This window comes from Moschus berezovskii, chromosome 8, assembly GCF_049115385.1.
Source record: "Moschus berezovskii isolate FMDL1 chromosome 8, NW_MosBer_1.0, whole genome shotgun sequence".
NCBI classification, from domain to species: Eukaryota; Metazoa; Chordata; class Mammalia; order Artiodactyla; family Moschidae; genus Moschus; species Moschus berezovskii.
In genome coordinates this window covers 86,874,901-86,895,232 of record NC_142467.1, presented here as the reverse complement: position 1 = coordinate 86,895,232, position 20,332 = coordinate 86,874,901, and the positions used below count along the sequence as shown (strand labels likewise).

Here is a 20,332-nt window from a genome sequence, read left to right as displayed (position 1 = left end):
GGCAGCTAAAATGAAGGACTTCATTCCAACAGATTATTTGTGACAACCCCATAAAATTGTGGAACTGTTACTGAAACAGTCCATTTTGGAATAACTGTTAACAACTTTTTTGAACCTTAGTATGTGTCAGGCACTCTGCCAACTACTTCATAGGCATTTCCTCACTTTGCCAGTTTATGTGTCTTCCATGGTACCCTATGAGGGCTAAAGACTATTAGCTTCTTGACACAAATGGGAAGAGAAGAACTTTAGTAACCCTTGTCAGTCATGCAGCTGGGGTAGCAGGGCTAAGTCACTAAGCCAGCAACTAGTTGTCCATTCCTGCTCTTACACCGGCAGGAATTAGGTTTTCCCAGGCAAGAATATTGGAGTGGGTTGCCATTTCCTTCTCCAGGGAGCTTCCCATCCCAGAGATTGAACGTGGGTCTCCTGCACTGTGGGGAGACTCTATACCAACTGAGCCATCAGGGAAGCCCCAATACCAGGACCTTTACAAAACCCTCATGATTCATTATCTATGGCTTATCTCTCTGTTCTTCATAATGGAGAGGTATGACTCTCACTCATCTTAAAGGGATTTCAATTATTAAGAGAACAAATAAAACATGATTTCTAGTAGATGCTGATAATAATAGTATAGAGTGAGTTCTGTGTGAGCATTAATGGCTGGTGGTTTATAAAGGTTAATGCAGCTCAGGAGCAAAGAGGAAAGTGCTGGGAACAATCTTGTGTTGTTCCCACCTGATTTTTTGACAAGCAGTTAGAGAGTATAACAAAAATCTATGAATATATTAAAATGTTTGGGCCTCTAAACTCTGTATATTCTTTTGAGAGGATGTTGGTATAAGTCCAAGCTTATCAAGTAAATGACATATATGTTTGAAGAAATGCATAGTCAGCTAATAGGTATTCACAGAATAAGTGGATTAGATTATGTGTCCAAGTAGGTGGCTAACAAAGATCAGACACATGCCATGATTCTAAAGTCGCTGGAGGGACAAGGATTGTCCGCAGGGGCTTGTTCATCTTGAACTTATTCATCATCTATGGAAAGTGAGCAAACAGTCCCCATATCCAGTTAGAGAGGGGAAAAATGAGCCTCCTGGCTATCAGCCGGAATCCAGGCTTGCTTGTTCTGAGTGACCAAACTCAGGCCTCAGGTCCCTGCGTTCTCAATCTGCCTTCACTAGTAGAGGATCCTACAGCTAATATTAGTGACTCTCATAGCAACGTATTGGGCCTTGGCTTTCTAAGGCCAAAAAAAAAGAGAAAGAGAAAAAGAAAAGGGTAATTTTAATTAAATAAGGTCCTGGTGGCACTCCAAAGTTTTACACTGAATATTGCCTTCAGTTCAGTTCAGTTCAGACGCTCATTGCCTTATCCCTGTGCTATTAGTATTTAACCACTTCTTGCTGGGCAAGAGCCATGTAATGGCTCATAATTCAGAAGGTACTGCCTTCAGAGATTATGAGCAACCTGCTGATGTGAAGTGAGAGCTCAGACTCTCTCCTTCCAAGCTCACTGGGAAGTTTGGCAGCAACACTCACCAATGGCATTGGAAAGCCTGTCATCCTTCAGTGATTTGTCACCTCTCCAGTGCAAGCACATAGGAGATGAGCCATGGGATAACCACAGAAAGGGTTAGAATGAAGGTTCAAAATAGTCATTAAGCCCAAATAACCTAACCAACGAAGGTAGGATGTAGAGAGGGTTAACTATAATCAACTAATGCAATAAAAATATTTCTGAGATTTATCCCACATGCAGCCATTTAGTACCAATGGGTTCTGCTCATAAACAATCACTGAGGAATTTTCCATTTGGATTAACATGTCTGTCTCAAAAAGAAAGGCCCACCGGGGAGGAATTTCCCCATTCCTCCTTGGCTCCAGGTAGGACTCTATCAGATCCCATTAACAAAGTCTCTCAGGCTGATTCACTCTGACATGAGGTCTGTAGATGATAGTAAAGTTAAAGGATCTCAAAATTAATTTATTGATACAACCAGCATGTATGTTGGCACATATGTTTAGCAAAAATTTTCAAATGTAAGTGAAATCATGCTTGTGAAACAGGGGCGCAGGAGTCAGAATATCTACACTCAGGTCTTTGCTCTGTTCCATGTAAGCTGTTTTCTGTGAGCAGGCATCTTTGACTCAACTTTCTTCATCTGATGAAGGTGGAGTACTACCTGCCTCACAGGACTGTTGTGGAAAACAGATGACATAATGTGGGTGGGAGCATTTAGAAAAGTGTAGGTTGTTGTATGACTCTAAGGTATTAATTACTGTCACATTATCCTAAAATTAGTCATGACAAGCTGCAGGAACAAGGTAATACTTCTAGAGTACATAGAAGTGTGAGCTTTAGAGGGGAAGGAGCAGGAAGACCATTCTCCTTTGGTTTGTCAGTTGGACAAATGCGTCCCACGTGTCATGGTCCCAGCTTGCTGTACTAAGAAGGAGGCCTGGGGATGCTTCCCAGAGGCAGGAGTTATGAGGGTGACAGCGAGATGCTGGTCAGGGACAATGGTACTGGGGAGAACGGATAGTCTAGGTTGAAAGAGATGGGGATTGTGTTGGACTGTGCAGTGCATCTCAGACACGAGCCATCATGAGAATCCCTGGAGGACTTGAAAAACATATTGCTGGATCCCACTCCCAGAGCTTTTGATTTAGATGGTGTGCGATGAGACCTCAAAACTTGCATTTCAAATCCCAGGTGACTCTCATGCTTCTGGTCCCGGGGCCACACTTTGAGAACAATCTGGATAGTATAAGAATTATTGCATCTCAGCTGTAAACAAACAATCAAATCTGATTCTGATGAGTATACAGAGAAAGGGAGTTTTCTTCAAGCTAATTAGGGTTATTTGGTGGTTCCTAAAATGGACAGGAGTCAGATTCAGAAACAGACTGGAGCTAGAGCAGTCCTGGCCCAGCAGCACAAGCTCCTGCGCCATGATGCCTGGGTGTCACTGGTAGGGTACATCAGTTCCATGTGTGTTTCCTCTCTTGCTTCCCCTGAATTAATATTCAGAGTCCAGTTGGGCACATGCCCATTCCCAGCTAGTAGCTGACAGGATACTTTGAGTTATAGGCCTTCCAAGACTGCACAATGAGAGAGACGTATTTGGAAAGAATCTCAAGGTACTGCTGAGGAAGGAGTTTAATGAGTGCTTAGGCAGCCAAAAAACAGCAACAACAGAAATAGCCCGTGTTCTCTATCATAGAAGGAAAAGACTAATTAGTAGAGGACCTGGAATTCTAGGGGAGAGGAGTCTGCACTGGATCTAAATTGGTGACTCTTGTGGATCCTTACTTTGGAAAGTAAAATGAGATTTGATAGCTTCTTTAGAGAAGGAAAGGAAGCAATTAAACCAATTCTTTGAGAAAATTCTGTCATGGTACCCATGGTGGTCCTTCCATGCCCTCTGCTCCTGACTCTGAGTATCAGGACTGTTGCTTCCAGGTCTAAGTATGTCTTTAGAAACTAGAAAGGTCAGGAGCTTCTGATTTCAAAGACACAGGTATTGAAACTACAGCTTGAAGCACCCTGTATAATTCATTGGAAGGGTTTCTTCTTCTGGATATTTGTAACTGTTTATTATGAATTATTTCAAGCATACAGGACAGAATAAAGAACAGTGTAGCACTCAAGCATCTATCATCCAGTTGCCTAGACTTCTCTTTTGGAATAATCCTATGGAAAATTATAGACTTTGGGCTCTGGTCAAATCTTGGTGGTAACTAGACCAAGAGATGAACTAGCCATTGGGATAGAGGTGAGGGGGGAGGGGAGGCAAACCTCTGCATTACTGCAGGTAATCACATTGTCGATGGCAGAGTGAATGAACAAGGATGAGTAATTATATTTCCCAAATACTACAAGTAGGCAAGAAATGAATTAAACAATTTGGAACGTTTTCATTTTAAAAGGGTTTTTTTTTTTTTTTGTATCCCTCCTTTAAGACTCATAGTCCTGATTCAAATTGACCTAATATGGGCAATAATCTTTAAGTTATTATAAACACTCAGTTGAAATATTTGTTTAATCCCATACAGGTCTCTTAAGTAGATAAAATCATGCAGACTGGAGCGATGAAAACGCCCAGGGCAAGTTAGTCCTGTGGGTGGCTCAAGTGGGTGCCCACGTGTGTGCTGAGAGGGGCAGTTCTTGGCAATCTTTTAAAAGTGTAAGCTGTGACAAGTCTTCCTAAAGTTCATGGTATGCGATTTTAATCTCCAAAATATTAGCAGTGACAGTTTTACTCTGAAATGTTGAGGCTTGTACCTTTTCTACATTTCATAGCTATCAATTTAATTATATAATAATTTGACTATTGGTTTCTAGAAGAGGGAATCCTGAATAAAAAGAAACTAAGACCTTGTGTTGTTAATTTTCATGTTAAGACCATAGTGTCCTTCAGCTGCTCTTCTTACTTCTTCTGAAATTGAGGTTTCTTACAACTTTTTCTTTCTCTACTATTTTTTCCTTTTATTTTCACTCTAAGGAATCATTACCTTTTTACCCCTTCCAATTGTTGAAAGTATCAATTTCAGATTAATGCCTTATGTAACTGGCATTTCTAGGAATAACATTTCATAAAATAACTTTCCCAGAGATTTAAAGTGGGCCATTATAAATTCCAAAATAAACTTATTTTAAATTTATTCATTTTAGCAATTCATTTCAATGAAATCTGTACAAAGCATTGAACCAGACACTGTGACAGGCATAAAGAAAAACAAACTTGCTCTCTATCCTTGAAGTGCTCCCAGTCTTGGGGAAGAGCTGCGCCTATCAGATAATTCTATTGTGGGTCATAGTGTGACAAATGACAGAAGACAGGTGCAGAGGAAGGCTGTGAAAGTACCAAGGAAGGAGAGCTCACTTCCAGTTTGATGGTCAGACAAAACTGTCTGGAAGGAACAATCTTAATAAAGCATGGGGAAAATCTAGTGAACACAACGATGGGGACATATTCCAGTTGCAAATGAGCAAAGGTCCCAGGGCAGGAATTCGTGGCCATACTCAGGGGTCACAGATATGTGATGGAGAGGAGGCAGAAGAAGGGATTGGCCCCTCATTTTCCATAAAAAGCCATAGTCAGGAGGTTGGACTTTATTCTGGGAAAATGGGCAACTGTGATAGCTCTCGGCATTGGAACAGGGGAAATGACATGATCAGGGTAAAATTCAGTTAAGCAAAATATATTGAGTGGTTTGCAGTGAGTCCACCCAATTCTTGGTGCCGCCCTCAATGTCCTTCACATCCAGTGGTGGACAGAGGTGTAAACAGAGAGCATCAGTAAAATGTGAGCAGAATAACAAAACTGTAGAGCAACTGTGAAAGTGAAAGTCACTCAATCATCTCCGACTCTTTGCGACCCCTTGGACTATAGTCCATGGAATTCTCCAGGCCAGAATACTGGATTGGGTAGCCTTTCCCTTCTCTAGGGGACCTTCCCAACCCAGGAATTGAACCCAGGTCTCCCGCTTTGTGGGTGGATTCTTTACCAGCCAAGCCACAAGGGAAGTCCAAGAGTACTGGAGGGGTAGTCTATCCCTTCTCCAGCAGATCTTCCCAACCCAGGAATTGAACCACAGTCTCCTGCATTGCAGGTGGATTCTTTACCAACTGAGCTATGAGGGAAGCCACAAAGCAACTATACTCCAATAAAAATAAATAGATAAAATGCAGTGTTTCAAGCTAAAATAGACGGTGTCCAAGAGGCTAGGGAGCCCAGAGAAGGTACTCTGGGGGCTAAGGGAGAGCTTGGTCCTTGATACAAGTCTTACAGATAGAGTAACATTTATTTGGAAAAGGAGTAGAGAGAAGGATAGCCTGGACCATGAGAGCACAGAGAGCAAAGTCTCAGGGCACCGACAGACTCTGGCTGTGTGGAGAAAGATGACAGCTCTATTTTACTAGCCTGCTGGACTGAGGCAGAGAGAGGGGTGAGTGAGAACAGGGAAATGAAGGCTAGAGATGGGACAGTCCTGTGGAAAACTTTCCAGAGTGGCAGGGAAGCCAGGAGAACCTGGCGGTGGTCACATCCTGCAGCAGGGTTACACTTGGGAGGCACAGCCAGACAGGAATTCTAGACTCTACACATGACTCTCTCACATACTGTAGGTGGTATAAGTTCATACTGCTCGAAAAACTCATTAATTCTCTCAGTTACTTCCTAATCTTGAACGTTCCAGCACTCCCAGGAGCCCTCTGATCTCCTGTCTCCTCACCGCATCCTCAGAGCTCCACTCCCATACCTTGGTCCATTCATCCCCCTTCTCTTCTCTGATCCTCCAAGACATTTCATTCTTCCATGTGTGTTAACCTCCAGCTTTGTTTGGTTTTCTGCCCCCACACCAAATCTTAAACACAGATTTTTATCCTTTTTCTCTTCTGCAAACAGGGCTTGATGGTGTGAGAGCAAGTGGGCTACATTGTGATTGGGTGAGGCGCTGGGCAGGGGTAGTGGGGTCTCTGAACTTGAATGTGTTGATAATTTGGGGCTGCTGCTGCTGCTAAGTCACTTCAGTCATGTCCGACTCTGTGAGACCCCATAGACGGCAGCCAACCAGGCTCCCTCATCCCTGGGATTCTCCAGGCAAGAACACTGGAGTGGGTTGCCATTGCCTTCTCCAATGTGTGAAAGTGAAAAATGAAAGTGAAGTCGCTCAATAGTGTCTGACTCTTCGCGACCCCATGGACTGCAGCCTGCCAGGCTCCTCCACCCATGGGATTTTCCAGGCAAGAGTACTGGAGTGGGGTGCCATTGCCTTCTCCGAATTTGGGGCTAGTAGCAGTAATTGAGATCTATGACGGTCAAAAAGAGCTAGGGATTGGCAGGACAATTGAATCAAAGACATGGAAATGAGATAACTTGTAAAAGTATACTCAGAGGCAACAATTAGCCAAATATGAGATACAAGCAGAAACAGGTGAGATTTTAATACTGTTTTAAGTTTGGATCTACAGTATGTAATAACATTGTGATATTATTCACCATGCCTGGGGAACACAGATGAACACACTGAAGAGATAAGAATAAAAAATGATAAATTTGACTTTGTTTGTGCTGAACCTAGGATATCCACGAGATCTTCAGGTCATATTTAGTAAATCTAGTGTTTTAATTCAATTCAATATACCAGTAGTCTCCAAGGTTGTATGCTTAAAATGTCATTCAAGGACAAACATCACTGGTAAATTACATACTCTGGCCCTTTTTTGGAGATCGATTATACACTGATGAATCCGGCAGTAAGTGAACATATTTAACTTTATTTCCAATGCCCTGCTCATATTTTTTTTTTTCAGAATACCTATTAACATATTTAAAATTTTTTTCCAGGGCCAGTGTTTTAAGAAATGCTCATTACAGCACTAAGGAGCTGTGATCAGAAGATTATTAAGATAGAAAGAACTTGGTAGAGGAGGAGGGTATGCTTATTTGCATGGAAGGAAGAGTTGAAGAATTATGAACTGATTAATCACTCAGAGTAGATAGAGAAAGGAGGCTGGAGATAGAAGCTTTATCAACATGTTTGACACTTCCAACGGTGTGTGGGAAATACAATTTAGAGAGGTAGCAAGTTGTGAGAGCAAAAGCTTGGATTTCACAATCAACCTGTGTGTGATAAATGATCTAATTTCTATGACTCAGTTTTCTTATCTGAAAAATAATGCTCACCTTTTTGAGTTGTATTGAGAAGTAAAATAGGTAATACATAAAGCACCTATTGCCTAGGCAACACATAGTCCACTTCAGTAAACATTAACATTATTTTCATTTAAATATTCTTGATGAGTAAGCAAAACTTTAATGATTAACCTGCTATATTATAAGCTGAGCATTGACAATTACACAGGAGAAATCTCGTTGGTTGGTATCAATACCCTAACACAAGGGAGCACTCCCAGTTCAAACACACCTGGGGCAGGAACAGCATGGAACAGGAATCGACTCTGCAGAAGCTAAACAGTGCAAGAAGACATTGCAGGAATTTCCCTAAGGCTCCCATGACCATGATTTTTCAATAGTTTTTCATGAAGAGATGCTGAAAGCTAATAACTGAACCTTAGAAATCTCTCTCCTTAAAACATTCTGAGCTAAAAACTCCCTGGTGAATGGCTGTAGGGATCCACCTGGCATGAGGTGACATCCTCTGACAATAGTCATTATCCAGTACTGTGAAAGGCAGGCCAGGGCAGAGGCATCGGGGAGAGATGCTCGGCTAATGAGAGACGTTTCTGTCTGAATCAGTCACAGTGTCACCCGTGCAGGCCTTAGTCACGTTCAGTCTTGGTCAGTTGAGCACACAAGGCCAGAAAAGAATCTAAATTCAGTCTAAAACTCTGCTAACTGCCACTGCAGATTAGCTTCTCTCTACCCCAGGACAAAAAATGGGGCAATTATTGTGGTTTCTATCCCGATCAGACCACTGCAAACCTCAAAGGGCTGGTGACCAGACTATATATTATTCTGCAGTCTTTTCTCTAGGACTTTTGGGCTGCAGTCTTTCAGATCTTAGATTGGTCTGAGTTTGTTATTGTTCAGACTGGCCATGGAAGGTGATGGGCCACTCTTCTTAATCAATAAGTCATTCCATAGTACGCGGGATGTGGATGGAGGAGATAACCGAGAGGATGGCGAGTGACTCTTTGAGGAAACACTCCCGGCGTTAGTGCTGTTCAGATCCTTGAGAAGGGGCAGTGGCAGGCCACAACCACTGGTTTGTGCACATGGATCCACAAGACTGTTGTGGCAGGAGATGCTCATTAAGCTGTTCTCCAAGTGAAGACAGGGTAAAGTATAAATGAAATGTCCCCTGGAACTTCAGAGGGTCTCTCTTTGTCTCTCTAGGGGAAGACTTGTAGCAGAAAATGGGCAGTTCATGTGGTCATTAGCCTAAAAACCAGAAGACTGGGGCAAAATAAATATATATAAAATAATGCTGCTCAAAATATGATCTAAAGATGGGCAGCAGCAGCATCTGAATTCAGCATTCCCTAGAAGCACATATTCTCAGGTCCTATCCTAGGCATACAGAAAACTGTTCCGAAAAGTTTTCCAGATACTTCTCCATATACAGAAGTTTAAGAAGAACTGTCCTTGGCCTATAGAAGAGGTGTCTAAAGTTTCCACTTCTATTCACTCACAACTAGCCCAGTTTGCTTGTTTTTCTCCTCTTAGTTTCCAGTTCTTTTATCCTGATCATATCTGATTAGGTCATCTGGTTATATATAAGAACTCAGTCTTGCAGTTTTTATCATCAGTGTAAATCAGAATTCTATTTATGGAAAACAACTCTACAGAAGCAGTAAAAATGCTGGTTCTTAGCCCTGTGGTTGGTTTGCAGTGGAGAGACTATAGTTACAACTTTTGAAACATTTCTCTTCATTTACAGAATAACAGTGATATAAAATAAAGGATGAAAAAAGGCGGAAGACACTTACATGGGCTGCAAGTTTCTCCTGGGCAGCTTTCACTTCAGCTTGTAATTTCTCAATGCACTGAAAGGGGTAGAGTTTAGAAACAAAGTGTGCAACTCTTCCTTTTACATATTCAAAGTGTTCCAGATGTAAATATGTACTGGTTCTCATATTTTACAAGAGGCAGCATTATCTCAGCTAGATGTTTTGAATATCATCATTACATAGCTCATCGTTCCCATCTCTTTCTCTCTTCCACTCTGTGGAAGAACCCATCAACAAAGTATGTGAATATAGTAAAAACTAGGTCATGACTGGGAAAAATAATGTTTGCTTGCTATACTGCAGATAATGTTAACCTACCTTATATCGCGGGACCCAGTGAATTTGTATCTGCCTTTGGAATATATGGATATGTTTTAATGTGAAGATATATATACCTATATATAGATAGAGATTATCTTTCTATCCATCCGTCTATCACAAAATCATATACAAAGCAACATGGGTTGAACAAGAGATAAATTTACATAATGACACATATATAAGTGTCCTGAGATTCAGAGATTGGTAACTTCTTATGAATTAATTTATTAAAAGTCTATAAAAAGTGTTTTGATCAACTTCTTTCACTATCCTGCTGCTGCTAAGTCACTTCAGTTGTGTCCAATCTGTGCGACCCCATAAACGGCAGCCCACCAGGCTTCCCTGTCCCTGGGATTCTCCAGGCAAGAACACTGGAGTGGGTTGCCATTTCCTTCTCCAAGGTATGAAAGTGAAAACTGAAAGTGAAGTTGCTCAGTCGCGTCCGACTCCCAGCGACCCCATGGACTGCAGCCTATCAGGCTCCTCCGTCCATGGGATTTTTCTAGGCAAGAGTACTGGAGTGGGCTGCCAGTGTTTTTCACTACCCAGAAAGAAGCTATTGCTTGATTAAGTTCAACTGAAAACTAAGAAACATTTGTATAGTCAATATCACTTATAAAATAAATAGAATATTCACTTAATATGATTCAAAAGAATACATATCAAACTTAAAATATCACCAGGAAAGTTTACTTTTGTTTGTGAATATTCTATCAGGAAATACAGTTTCATTGAGCAAATACAAAAACTGTGATTTACCATCTTGAACTTAAATATGGACTTCCAGCCCAGCCAGAAATAACTGCAGGATTGTCAACTCATATGTTTAGGTAACTTTTAAAATAAAGATTATTCTTCTCCTATGACATACCTGGTCTTTTGCAAGAACCATTTTTGTGTATGGTTCTCCACGGTCTTCCCTACAGTCCAGAGCTTCTAGCTTTTTCTCCAGCCAGGAAACTTGCTCGAGGAGCTTTGATTTTGTTCCTTCTGAGACTGCAAGCTGAAGAAATGTGCTTGTAAGGGTATGGAAGTACAATGACTTTCTTAAAGCTTCTTTTATTAAAGTCCAATTTACAAATGAATTGCCTTCTGTCAATATCTATTAAATATGAAAATGGCTTTTGAAACATTCTCATAGATGACAAATGATTAGTAAAGGGAGATAAGGAAATAATTTTTGTTTTATTTTTATAATAAAGATCTTTCTGGGCAAGAGATGAGACCACACAGTTACAGCAGGCAGAGAGATGTCTAGTACAACAGTCTCAACACTCATCTTTGTTATGTTTCAACATTGTATTTTATTTGTACAGCTGAATCTGAAATCTGTATTGTGGTTTAGATAGGGTTCTTGAAACTTAACTCTTTGGAGGCTACCTACTCAGTCACGTCCGACCGTCTGTGACCCCATGGACTGTAGCCTTCCCACCAGGCTCCTCTGTCCATGGGATTTTCCAGGTAAGAATACTGAAGTGGGTTTCCATTTTGTACTCCAGGGGATCTTCCTGATCCAGGGATAGAACCCACATCTCCTTCATTGGCAGGCGGATTCTTTACCTCTGTGCCTGGGAAACCCCCAAAATACTAGCTAGTTATGCATGCGTGCTTAGTCACTCAGTCATGTTCGACTCTTTGTGACCCTCCAGGAGGCCATAGCTCTCTAGAAAGAGGAGGAATTCTGACTCCCTCCCTTGAATTTTTAGTGCAGCTGTAAAGAATCTGCCTGCAGTGCAGGAGCAGTTGGAGATGCAGGTTCGATCCCTGGGTTGGGAAGGTCTCCTGGAGGAGGGCCTGGCAACCCACTCCAGTATTCTTGCTTGGAGAATCCCGGGGACAGAGGAGCCTGGTAAGATATAGTCCATGGGATCACAAACAGCTGGACACAACTGAAGCGACTTAGCAGCAGCAGCAGCAGGATAGAAGGAGCTGAAGGGAAATGCAGGAATTTCCAGTTAAAGTCAGATGATCAAGGGCTTTGGTTATTGTCATTTAGTCGCTAAATCCTGCCCTAGTCTTTGTGACCCTATGGACTGTAGCCTGCCAGGCTTCTCTATCCATAGGATTTCCCAGGCAAGAATCCTGGAGTGGGTTGCATTTCCTTCTCCAGGAGAGATCTGTGCTAACCATAACCATAAAATGTCTCAAGGTGAGTGTTTTCCTGTTTGTAGATTCTCCTGAGGAGAGTGGTATTTGAATAATTCCTAGTCCCTTAGCTTCCCTGCAGAGTACCTTGTGATTTTCTCTCTAGCTCAGCAACAATTCTGAAAGAGTCCCTGGAAAGGGACATACAACCTTGTTTTCATTCCAGATCTCAGGCTCTGAGGCATGGCCTATCTCTAAGTATCTCTTTCATATTATTCCAAGAATTATTGCAAAGCATACCATCTCATCTTGAAAAGGGCAACAAATATTTAGAGACATTTACCAAATGGAGAGGCATTGAGAGGTTAGTCTGCCATGGAAATAAGTTGAGTACATCACGTATGCTGGTATCCATCCATCCATCCATGCACACAAACATTCACTCAACAAGTATTTGTCTAGTTGACTCTCTATGCAGCCATTGTGTTATACGCAGGGAATGATGAAAGCACAACAGGAGGGTCAGAAAGTGAAAGTTGCTCAGTTGTGTCCAACTGTTTGCGACCCCATGGACTATAGAGTCCATGGAATTCTCCACACCAGAATAATGGAGTGGGTAGCCTTTCCCTTCTCCAGGGGATCTTCCCAACCTGGGGATCGAATCCAGGTCTCCCACATTGCAGGAGGATTTTTTACCAGCTGAGCCACAAGGGTAGCCCAAGAATACTGGAGTGGGTAGCCTTTCCCTTCTCCAGGGGATCTTCACAACCCAGGGATTGAACCCAGGTCTCCCACACTGCAGGCAGATTCTTAACCAGCTGAGCCACAAGGGAAATCCACAAGGGAGGGTCAAAGGGAGCACATGTGCCATGAACTGTTGTCTTTGCCTTTCAGCTCTGAGTGACTGGGAGGCTTGAGGTCCTCTGCATGAATGCTAATACATCTAACTCTTGGGTGCATGATGGTTTGGAAATGTAATCTGATTTCTCTGAGCACCCTTCCATTTTATCATAGTAGAGTGTAATGGCCGAAGACATGGACTCTGAGATTTTGGGGAAAAGTCTGTTTGCTACTTGCTATCTTTGTGGTTTGGGCAAGTTGCTCAGACTCTCTGGGCTTACATAATTAGGAATGAGGATAAAAAGAATAGTACTTATATATCGTGCACTTGTAATTAGGAATGAGGATAAAAAGAATAGTACTTATCTCGTGCATTTGTTTTGAGGTTTATACATGAGTTTACACAAGAGAAACACTTAGAACAATGCCTGGAATACATCAAACACTCAGTAGTTCCTATTATTATTTCTTCTACATCCTCTCGACTGCAGTAAGCATTCACATAGGTTTTATCCAAATATTCATTATTTATCAAATTATAAAATAAAGTATCTGAAGATGTCACAGCCTCTATGAGCTGGTTACCCTAAAATTCAATTTATATTTGGCACTTCCTGTAACCACTCTAGTCTTCAGGGAAAAGTCCTCTCTAAGTCTGATGTATTTTTTTAATATCAAATATTTTCTTTCTCAGTCTGTCCCATTTTGTTCCCATATCCTGAATGATTGATCCAGTCACCATTTGGTTACCTTTCTTTTAAATCTATCTCCTATAGTTTTTAGGCCTTTGTTCAGTTTAGTTCAGTTCAGTTCAGTCGCTCAGTCGTGTCCGACTCTCCGCGACCCCATGAATCACAGCACGGCAGGCCTCCCTGTCCATCACCAACTCCCGGAGTTCACTCAAACCCATGTCCACAGAGTCGGTGATGCCATCCAGCCATCTCATTCTCGGTCGTCCCCTTCTCCTCCCGCCCCCAACCCTTCCCAGCATCAGAGTCTTTTCCAGTGAGTCAACCCGTCGCATGAGGTGGCCAAAGTACTGCAGTTTCAGCTTCACTCAACAGATATTCATGTATTCACTCATTGCTAAAGAAATATGTTGGATCTTTATTATATGTAAGCTTTGGAGGTAAAAAATAAAGGTGATATTGTGTGTATTTTCACAATTTACTCAGAAAAGCAGATGATTTAAAAACTATTCCATAATGTGAAAGTGTATAGATGAATAATAATATTAGTACTACTTAATACTTACCGGGTACTTAGCACATATCAGATATTCTGAGAACCTTTTGTTTTCATATGTATTTCAGTTCACCTTCACACTCATTTTATAGATAAGGAAGTTTAATAAGGTTGCATAACTTGTCTAAGGACATAGATAGTAAATATTGGAACCCAAGTGTTCAATAGTGGACATTAGGTGTGACTCCCTAGAGTCTAACCCCAGAAATGGGGCCTGATAATCATGACAATCCCATTCTCTTTCCTTCCATCCATTTTCCTCCCATTGGTTTAGGAATCAAGGCCTAAACCAACCAGATCCCGAATCTTCTCTGGCAACAGTTAATGTGTAGGAAATATGACCTAGTTTGCACCACCCATGCTGGCCAAGAGGAACTTTGATGATTTAGAGAAACACTTTCTCTTATCCACAGACATGAATGCTACCACAGCCATCCTACAAACATCCAGGACACCAGTTATATGACCAAGCCACTCTCTGGATGAAAGTGTGGACAACAGAACAAAGCTGGGTCTGTTGACACTATTGAAATGTTTTTTCAGCTAATTTTGAAGGATCTCCTACCTTGGGACTTACCCTTATTGAGTTTATAAGTTTCCTTATTGATTGGACTTTGAATTTTCTCTTATTTGCTACCATAAGCATTCTGCTGATAAATTGTCTGATTCCAAAATTGCATAATCATGACCATAAGTGAGTAAGATCTATGGAAAAATAGCAACTAACATTTGTTTGGTAGCTACAGCATACTACACATTTTGTTTATTTTGTTGTTGTTGTTGTGACTATTTTAAAGATTGGAAGTTAGGTGCTTTTAGGGGCTTTCCCAGAGCTAATAAGAACTGGTTGGATTGGGATCCACACTGGTCTGTTTCCCACTTTGGATTCTATAGTATATCCAAACCCTAACTCTGAGACTGCCTTCAAAGATGAGATTTATGATTTTCCACCGATCATGTGGCTTTCGGCACTTTTTCTCTGTGTGTTCACTTATTTACCTGAAGGAAATTTATTTTCCCTTTTCCTAAGACTTGAGAAAAGTCTGTCCTGCCATCTCAGTCTGTTTTTATACACACACCAACCCCATCTCTTTACTCTCCTCTTATAATAAATTTCTGTCTGAATATCCCTTTGGCTCAAATATGTTTAGCTCAGATTCATCTTATCTCTAAGAAATCTTGACATGGAATCACAATATCTATATTTTAGGCCTGACCCCACAACCCTCTGATGTTATGACCTATGAGCCCATAATAAAATTTTACTATGGCACTTTGCTGTGTTTTCACAGGGTAGTTCTCCAGTCATGTGTATTCTAACTAGGTTGTAAATTTCCCAGAAGGATGGATGGGGAGAATTCTGTCAAAACTTATAACAAAATTCAGTCAAATTGGCCAGAAATAATATTTGCTAAAAACATTTCCATTTATTTACTTTTTAAATGATGTTTTCATTGTCATATGTTTCATAATCTCACAAAAGCAGGATAAAGGGATCTTATTATCTCTGCCTCATGTGGATACACTGAGGCAAGAACTAACGTTGGACTGCATTATATAAAGATGAAACTGTTTATTAGCATAAGACTACTGATATTGCCCCAGCCATTTTGAAAATGACCTATTAGATAAGACTGATAATCCAAAAGGAAAGAACAGAAAAAATGAAATAAGATAATTATATATCTAAGTATTTTTAAAGTACTGAATAAAAGAATATACTCTGTTAATGAGTTACAAGATAATAGCTACCATTTTGAATTCACTCCATTGTTTTGACTGGAGTTTTAGAACTTTTCAAAATTTAATTTTCAATTCAGGAAGCTCTTAAGAATGCTGCTTAAATTCAAATTCAAATTATAGGATAGAAAACAAGGTATCAAAGAAAGAGGAAACTTAAGTTAGTAGCTGCAAGATATCCCAATTGAATTTAAAAACTCTAGGGGCCTTGGGCACTACTTCCTTTTTATTGCTTTTGTTTTTTCTTTTTTCATAGGAACTGCTTAGTTTTACAGTTACTCGTTTGAAAGAGGATAAAGATAAAAGCTCAGTCCAACTTAGTATCATATATCTGCTTATAAAGAGAGAGTAGAAATGCATTATTCTTTAAATAATCAATTTCTGTATTTCCTAACTAGCTATCTGTGCTGGAACATATGGTTCACATGATGTTGGGAGGCTAATAGTCTTCCTTTGATTTTGAAGAGTCAGCCCCTTCCCCTCTGCCTGATTCTAACAAATTTAGGGGGAGGAGATGATTTTAAAAGCATGAACAACATTTGTCATAAGAATTATGTAAAACAAAGGAACAACTTTCATACTATACATTTGAGGCTATGTAAATCCATAAAATATTCAACTTTTATACCTCAGTATTCAATAGATCATCATAAAGGTAATGCAATATTATTAAAATTCAAAGGAAGATAAACTGTATTCATTGCGCAGCTTATTGATGCAGTGAAGAAAGTATATTGATACATTTCATATTAATATTCAAGATGAAAGTCAAAATGACATGTACTTTACAATGATGGCAGATTAAGAAGCTCCAGGAATTGGTTCTTCCACTTAAATATTTTGAGCTGGCAAGAACTGTCAGAACCAACTATTTATTAGCTCTGGATTCTAGTAGAATACTTTTAGTGTCCAGGAAAGCTTGATGAACAAAGATGCTGGCATTCAAGGAAATCTCTGTAAGGTCATTGGCTAACTGAAGAGACAATGAAATAGGAGACTTTAGTAACCACACAAGACAAAAATTATAGTCTCTGCAAAGTTGGTTTGTAAAAGTAACTAAACAAACTGTAGAGAAGGGAAGAATTGTATACAGAGGGAGAAAGTATCTGATTTCCAGAGTTACTGTATTATAATATTCAAAACGTCTAGTTCTCAACAAACAAGTACAAAGATCACAAAGTAAAGTATGGCTCATTTATTGGAAAAAAATTAATTGATAAAAACTATCCATGAAGAAGCCTAGACATTGAACTTTCGGACTTAATGAATGAATACTTTAAAATAAGTGTCTTTAATATCCTCAAAGAGCTGAAAGAAACCATGGACAAAGAAGTAAAGGAAATAAGAAGAATGATACATATACAGGTAGAAAATATATGAATGGATTAAAAATTACAAAAAGAAACTAAGTAGAAATTCTGAAGTTAGGAAACAAAATAGTTGAAAAAAATTACTGAAATGGTTCAATAGCAGATACAAGCTGGAAGATGACAGAATCAAGAAAACTTGAAGACAGGACAACTGAAATTACCTGATGTAAGGAGCAGGAAGAAAAAGGAATACAGAGAAGTGATCAGAGCCTAAGAGATTTATGGACACTATGGAAAGCTACCCAGTATACCGACATACACATTATAGGAGCAAATAACTAAAGAAGATGCAGAAAAGGAAAAGGGAATTAAAATGGTACACAAAAATAGAGCACAAAAGAAAGCAGCATGGAGGAAGTGAGCAACAAATAGATGTAAAATACAGTGAAAACAAAGAGCAAAATGGCAGAATTATGTCCTTTATTATCAGTAGTATTTTAAAAGTAAATGGATTAGACCCAGCAAATAAAAGACAGTGACTAGAAAAATGAATTAAGAAATGTGATCCAAGTGTACACCACTTATAACTTCCACCTCTAAGAAAGAAACAATGAAAGGATAAAAAAGATATTCCGTGCACATAGTAGCCAAAAGAGAGCTGGCATGGCTATACTAATAGCAGAGAACATCAAATAGATGCCAAGTCAAATGTTTACAGAATACAGGGATATAATATATTGATGAAAGGGTTAATTTATCAAAATTATAAATATATATCAAGCAACAGACCCCCCATATATGAAACAACCCTTAACAGAATTTAAGGGAGAAATAAATAGTAATAAATAGTCATAGAGTAGAGACTTCAATATCCTACTTTTAATAATGGGTAGAAAATGTATGCAAAAGATCAAGAACAGATAGAATGGATCAACAATTCTACAAATGAGGTAGATCTAACAGATATATTCAGGATGGTCCATTCAACAATAGAATACACAGTCTTCTCAAGTGCTCAGGGCACATTCTCCAGGATAGACCATATATATTAGGTCACAAAATAATTCTAAATAAGTTTAAAAGGATTGAAATTATACAAAGTACCTTCTCCAATCACAATGGAATAAATCTAGAAGTTAATGACAAAAGGAAAACTGCTGCTGCTGCTGCACATTCTTACAGAATCAATGGGTCAAAGAAAAAAAATCACAAGGGAAATTAAATATCTGGAGATAAAAAGAAAAACACAAGAACAACATACTGAGACAGAGGATGCAGTGAAGACAGTGCCAGAGGGAAACCTATAGACAAAACGTGTACACTAAAAAAGGAGAACTGTCAAATCAGCAACCTAACTTCATACCTTGAAACTAGACTTTGAAGAAAAAGAGAAAACTAAACCTAGAGTCAATAGGAGGAAATAATAAATATTAAGTCAGAGATAAAACAGAATACAAAAGCATCAATGAAACCAAAAAGTTGGTTCTTGGAAGTGATCAACAAAGTTGACAAATCGTTAATTATATTATCAAAAAATAAAGAAAAGAAAAAAATAACTAGAAACAAGTAAAACTAGGGATATTACTACCAGCCTTAAAGAAATTTGAAAGATTATGAGTGAATACTATGAATAATTGGATGCAAACCAACTGTATTATCTAGATGAAATGAACAAATTCCTAGGAAGACATAAATTGCCAAAACTGATTCAAGAAAATTTGAAAATCTCAATAGACCTGTAGCAAGTAAAGAGATTGAATCTTTAATCAACATCTTTCAACCAAGTCCAAGATCACATGGCTTCACTGTGAATTCATCAACCATTTTAAGAACAGTAAACACTAATTTCACACAAACTCATTTAAAAAACATAAAAGGAGACTAATCAAAGTCACACAAAGAAACTGTTTTTAAAAAAAGTATAAACCCATATTACCTAAGAATATAGATGCAAAACTCCTCAGCAAAATAGTAGCAAACTGGATCCAAAAGGATATTCATTACAAAGAGTATGCATCATGAAAAAGTGGAATTTATCACAAGGATGCTAGGGCAGACCAACATTAAAAAACCCACAATTACTATAACATAACACATTAATCGGAGAAGGCAATGGCAAGCCACTCCAGTACTCTTGCCTAGAAAATCCCATGGATGGAGGAGCCTGGTAGGCTGCAGTCCGTGGGGTCGCTAAAGGTCGGACACGACTGAGCGACTTCACTTTCACTTTTCACTTTCACACATTGGAGAAGGAAATGGCAACCCACTCCAGTGTTCTTGCCTGGAGAATCCCAGGGACAGGGGAGCCTGGTGGGCTTCCGTCTATGGGGTCACACAGAGTTGGACACGACTGAAGTGACTTAGCAGCAGCAGCAACACATTAATAGAATAAAGAAAAAAGACAATATGCTCATCTCAGTAGATGCAGAAAATTATTTGACAGAATTCATGATATGATAGAAGCACTCAGCAAACTAGGAATAGAAGAAAGCCTTCTTAATGTGATAAAGAGTGTTTATGAAAAAACCCACAACTAGCATCATATTCCGGAGAAGGCAATGGCAAGCCACTCCAGTACTCTTGCCTAGAAAATCCCATGGATGGAGGAGCCTGGTAGGCTGCAGTCCGTGGGGTCGCTAAGGGTCAGACACGACTGAGTGACTTCACTTTCACTTTTCACTTTCACACATTGGAGAAGGAAATGGCAACCCACTCCAGTGTTCTTGCCTGGAGAATCCCAGGGAAGGGGGAGCCTGGTGGGCTTCCATCTGTGGGGTCACACAAGAGTCGGACATGACTGAAGTGACTTAGCAGTAGTAGCAGCAACATCATATTCAGAGAAGTCAATGGCACCCCATTCCAGTACTTTTGCCTGGGAAATCCCATGGACGGAGGAGCCTGTAGGCTACAGTCCATGGGGTCGCTAAGAGTCGGACACGACTGAGCGACTTCACTTTCACTTTTCATTCATTGGAGAAGGAAATGGCAACCCACTCCAGTGTTCTTGCCTGGAGAATCCCAGGGACAGAGGAGCCTGGTGGGCTGCCGTCTATGGGGTCACACGGAGTCGGACACGACTGATGCGACTTAGCAGCAGCAGCAGCAGCAACATCATATTCAGTGTTGAAAAATGGAAAGCTTTCCCCTTAAGATCAAGAACAAGATAAGAATGCCTGCTTTCTCCACTGCTTATTCAACTTTGTACTGAGAGTTCTACTCAGACCAAATAAGCCAGAAAAAGAAAAAAATATCTAAACTGGAAATTAGAAATAAAATTATTTCCATATGAAGATGACATGATTCTG

General features: G+C 39.9%; 1 protein-coding gene across 1 annotated transcript in view; it reads right to left on the bottom strand.

Annotated features, from left to right (window-relative positions):
• CCDC192 (coiled-coil domain containing 192) overlaps window positions 1-20,332 on the bottom strand; it is a 223,939-nt gene that overhangs the window by 150,324 nt on the left and 53,283 nt on the right. Inside the window, exons 4-5 of the mRNA XM_055428785.2 lie at window positions 10,679-10,810; window positions 9,466-9,522 (exon numbers count right to left, since the gene is read on the bottom strand). Coding sequence (XP_055284760.2) covers window positions 9,466-9,522; window positions 10,679-10,810 — 189 coding nt within the window. The remainder of the gene's footprint in view (window positions 1-9,465; window positions 9,523-10,678; window positions 10,811-20,332) is intronic.